The sequence below is a fragment of the Penaeus monodon genome, chromosome 1, assembly GCF_015228065.2.
Source record: "Penaeus monodon isolate SGIC_2016 chromosome 1, NSTDA_Pmon_1, whole genome shotgun sequence".
NCBI lineage: Eukaryota > Metazoa > Arthropoda > Malacostraca > Decapoda > Penaeidae > Penaeus > Penaeus monodon.
The window spans coordinates 21,930,295-21,932,794 of NC_051386.1; the positions used below are offsets into that span (position 1 = coordinate 21,930,295).

Below are 2,500 nucleotides of genomic sequence, written 5' to 3' on the forward strand. Positions count from 1 at the left end.
GCGATTATGCCATGATATAACAATGGCATAATGAATCTGTGACGTGAGTACGCTAGAACGGATATGAAATGAGGATATTAAATCTCTTTAAAAAAAAACCTTACATTAAAATTACTATGCCAAAAAAATCCTATTTCAAAGCCCCTCTTATACTAACATCCCTTTCTCAAAAACCCAGATATCATAAATCAGTTTCAAAAAATCCTTATATCAAATCATTTACTAAAATCTCTCTCTAAAAAAAAAACTCTATCAAAATTCTTGCATCAGAAATCCCTAATTTGAATCCCTATATCTAAATCCATATATATCTAACCCTACACAATGAAATCCCTCTTATCCTAATCCCTACCTCAAAAAATCCCATTCTCAGAAAACATCACCACATTAGAACATAACAAACATATATCCCCGAAGCGTTTAATAACAACAACAACAATACCAAGAAAACTACTACTAATAATAACTATAATAAAAACAGCAACAACAATCATCACAGTATAATTCCCGAGCGAAGTACCACTCTTACCCGATCCTCCGAGAGAATCTAATCTACAAGTGAGGATTTACGACACCTTGAGGGGCTGGTGGAGGTGTGATTTGCGAGTCCCTGAGGAGATCGGCGTGGCTTCGAGAGAGGGAGAGAGGGTGGGAGGGTGGGAGGGTGGGAGGGGGTGACGGAGGGAGGGAGGGAGAGCGGGAGAGATGGAAAGAGGGGTTGGAGGGATGAAGGTAGGAAGGAAGGGATGGGAAGAAGGGAAGGAGAGAGGGAGGGAGGTAGAGAAAGAGGGAGGTGGAGAGAGGATGGGAGGAAGGGAGGGGTGAGAAAGAGGGAGGATGGGCAGGAAGGGGGAAGTGGGCAGGGGGGATGGGAGAGGGAGGGATGGGATGGAAAGTGGGGAAAAGGAGGGCGGGAGGGAGGGAGGGAGGGAGGGAGGGAGGGAGAGAGGGAGGGAAGGTCTCTACTACGACGTTTTGAAACTTAAATAAAGTCTTCATCCAAGTGGAAGACAGGATGAAGAGAAAAATTAGAAGCAAGAAACTGATGCGACTGCACTCAAAGACATGTTCTGGCGGACGACCGGGTACAATCCACAATAATTTAGCTTCGTAAAGACATATGCAAATTAAAACGCTATACAGTTACCCAGATATCCATTTCTGTATCAAGAAAATGAAGAGGGTATTGGGCAGGTATTAAAACAAAAAAGGGCATGATTTGAATACTGAAGTCTAAATCACTCAAAAAAATGCCTTCCATATGATTCACCTTATGGCGCTGAAACTATCGAGTACTGAGAAAACTCAATTATCCAAATGGATAAGACAATACTAATAAAAGAGATATTCTTTTCTCGTCGGAAATTATCACGAAAAGAGAAGAAAATGTAAATACAAGGAAGGTCATATGACTTCCTTTTTCTTTCTAATCGTTTTTCATACTCTTGGTGTTGTTCTTAAAAAGAATTTAAGTAAACATTTTCGTCATTATAATTTCCAAAGTGTCGATTCTTAAGATAATTTTCTACATCCTAATAATATTTGCCTTTTTTTAAAAAATTCTCTAATGACCTAAGTCCTCCTACCTGGATGAGAGACGACCATGGAGCAGCAGTCCCGCAGCTGGTCGTCGCCCGTGTTGTCCTCGAGGTAGTCCTCCACGACCTCTATGGACGCTGCGTGAAGGTCGATGGTAGGCACCCCCTTGGCTCTTGCCGACGTCCCCATCTTGAGGCCGTTCTCGACCCCCTCCTCCTCCTCCCTTTCCTGCTCCTTCTGATCCTGCGGGTCCTCTGCCGGTTCTTTCGTCCCGAAGACCTCTTTCTCTCCCTCCAAGGACGAAGGACGACGGCGGAGGGGCGACGTAGGGGGCTTCGCGTCGTCCGCGATCCCGCTCTCGTCGTCGATCAGCCATATCTCTCTCTCGTCGACGCCCCCTGCGAAGCTCGGCGCCGCGTCCTGCGAGTCTCCCGGAGTGTCGAACACGTTCCCTTCGACGTCCTCGCCTTCTGAGCCGCCGTAGACGTTATTTCCGGGTTGAGTCGTCGACGGGGACATGTCGAGGGCGCTGCCGACACTGTTGTGGGGCGTGAAGGGGTGGCTCTGTGGCAGGATGTCGCCGTCCTCGTCAAACGCGTAGATGGGCGCGCTGGAAAGCCCCGCCAGACGGCAGAACTCGTCCTCCTCTTGGCTGGCGAAGATGCTGTCCCGCCTCCTGCCGCACACAGGAAACACGGTGGTGCCGCCCTGAGGGTCGCCGGGCTGGAGGTCCATGTTCGTCTTCAAGTCACAGTTCATGGACAGGCTGCTAATTTGGTCCAATATCATGCTTCTCAGCTGCCTGCCTTCCATGTTCAACGCCTACGATCGACCCCCGGAGAGAACGGAAGAAGCGGGATCTCTTCAGTAATCCGAAAATCATGGCGATTTATTATCCACTCATTGCATACTTCAGTTATTCACTATCGCCATAGTCTGTGCGCGGTGAAGAAAAAGAAAA

At 47.4% G+C, this 2,500-nt stretch overlaps 1 protein-coding gene across 1 annotated transcript in view; it reads right to left on the reverse strand.

Moving 5' to 3' along the window:
* The window catches only part of LOC119572027, a 54,834-nt gene that overhangs the window by 47,762 nt on the left and 4,572 nt on the right, over positions 1-2,500 (reverse strand). Inside the window, exon 2 of the mRNA XM_037919071.1 lies at positions 1,587-2,500. This exon is cut by the window's right edge and continues 64 nt beyond it. Within this exon, the coding sequence (XP_037774999.1) occupies positions 1,587-2,352 (766 nt within the window). The 5' untranslated portion in view covers positions 2,353-2,500. The remainder of the gene's footprint in view (positions 1-1,586) is intronic.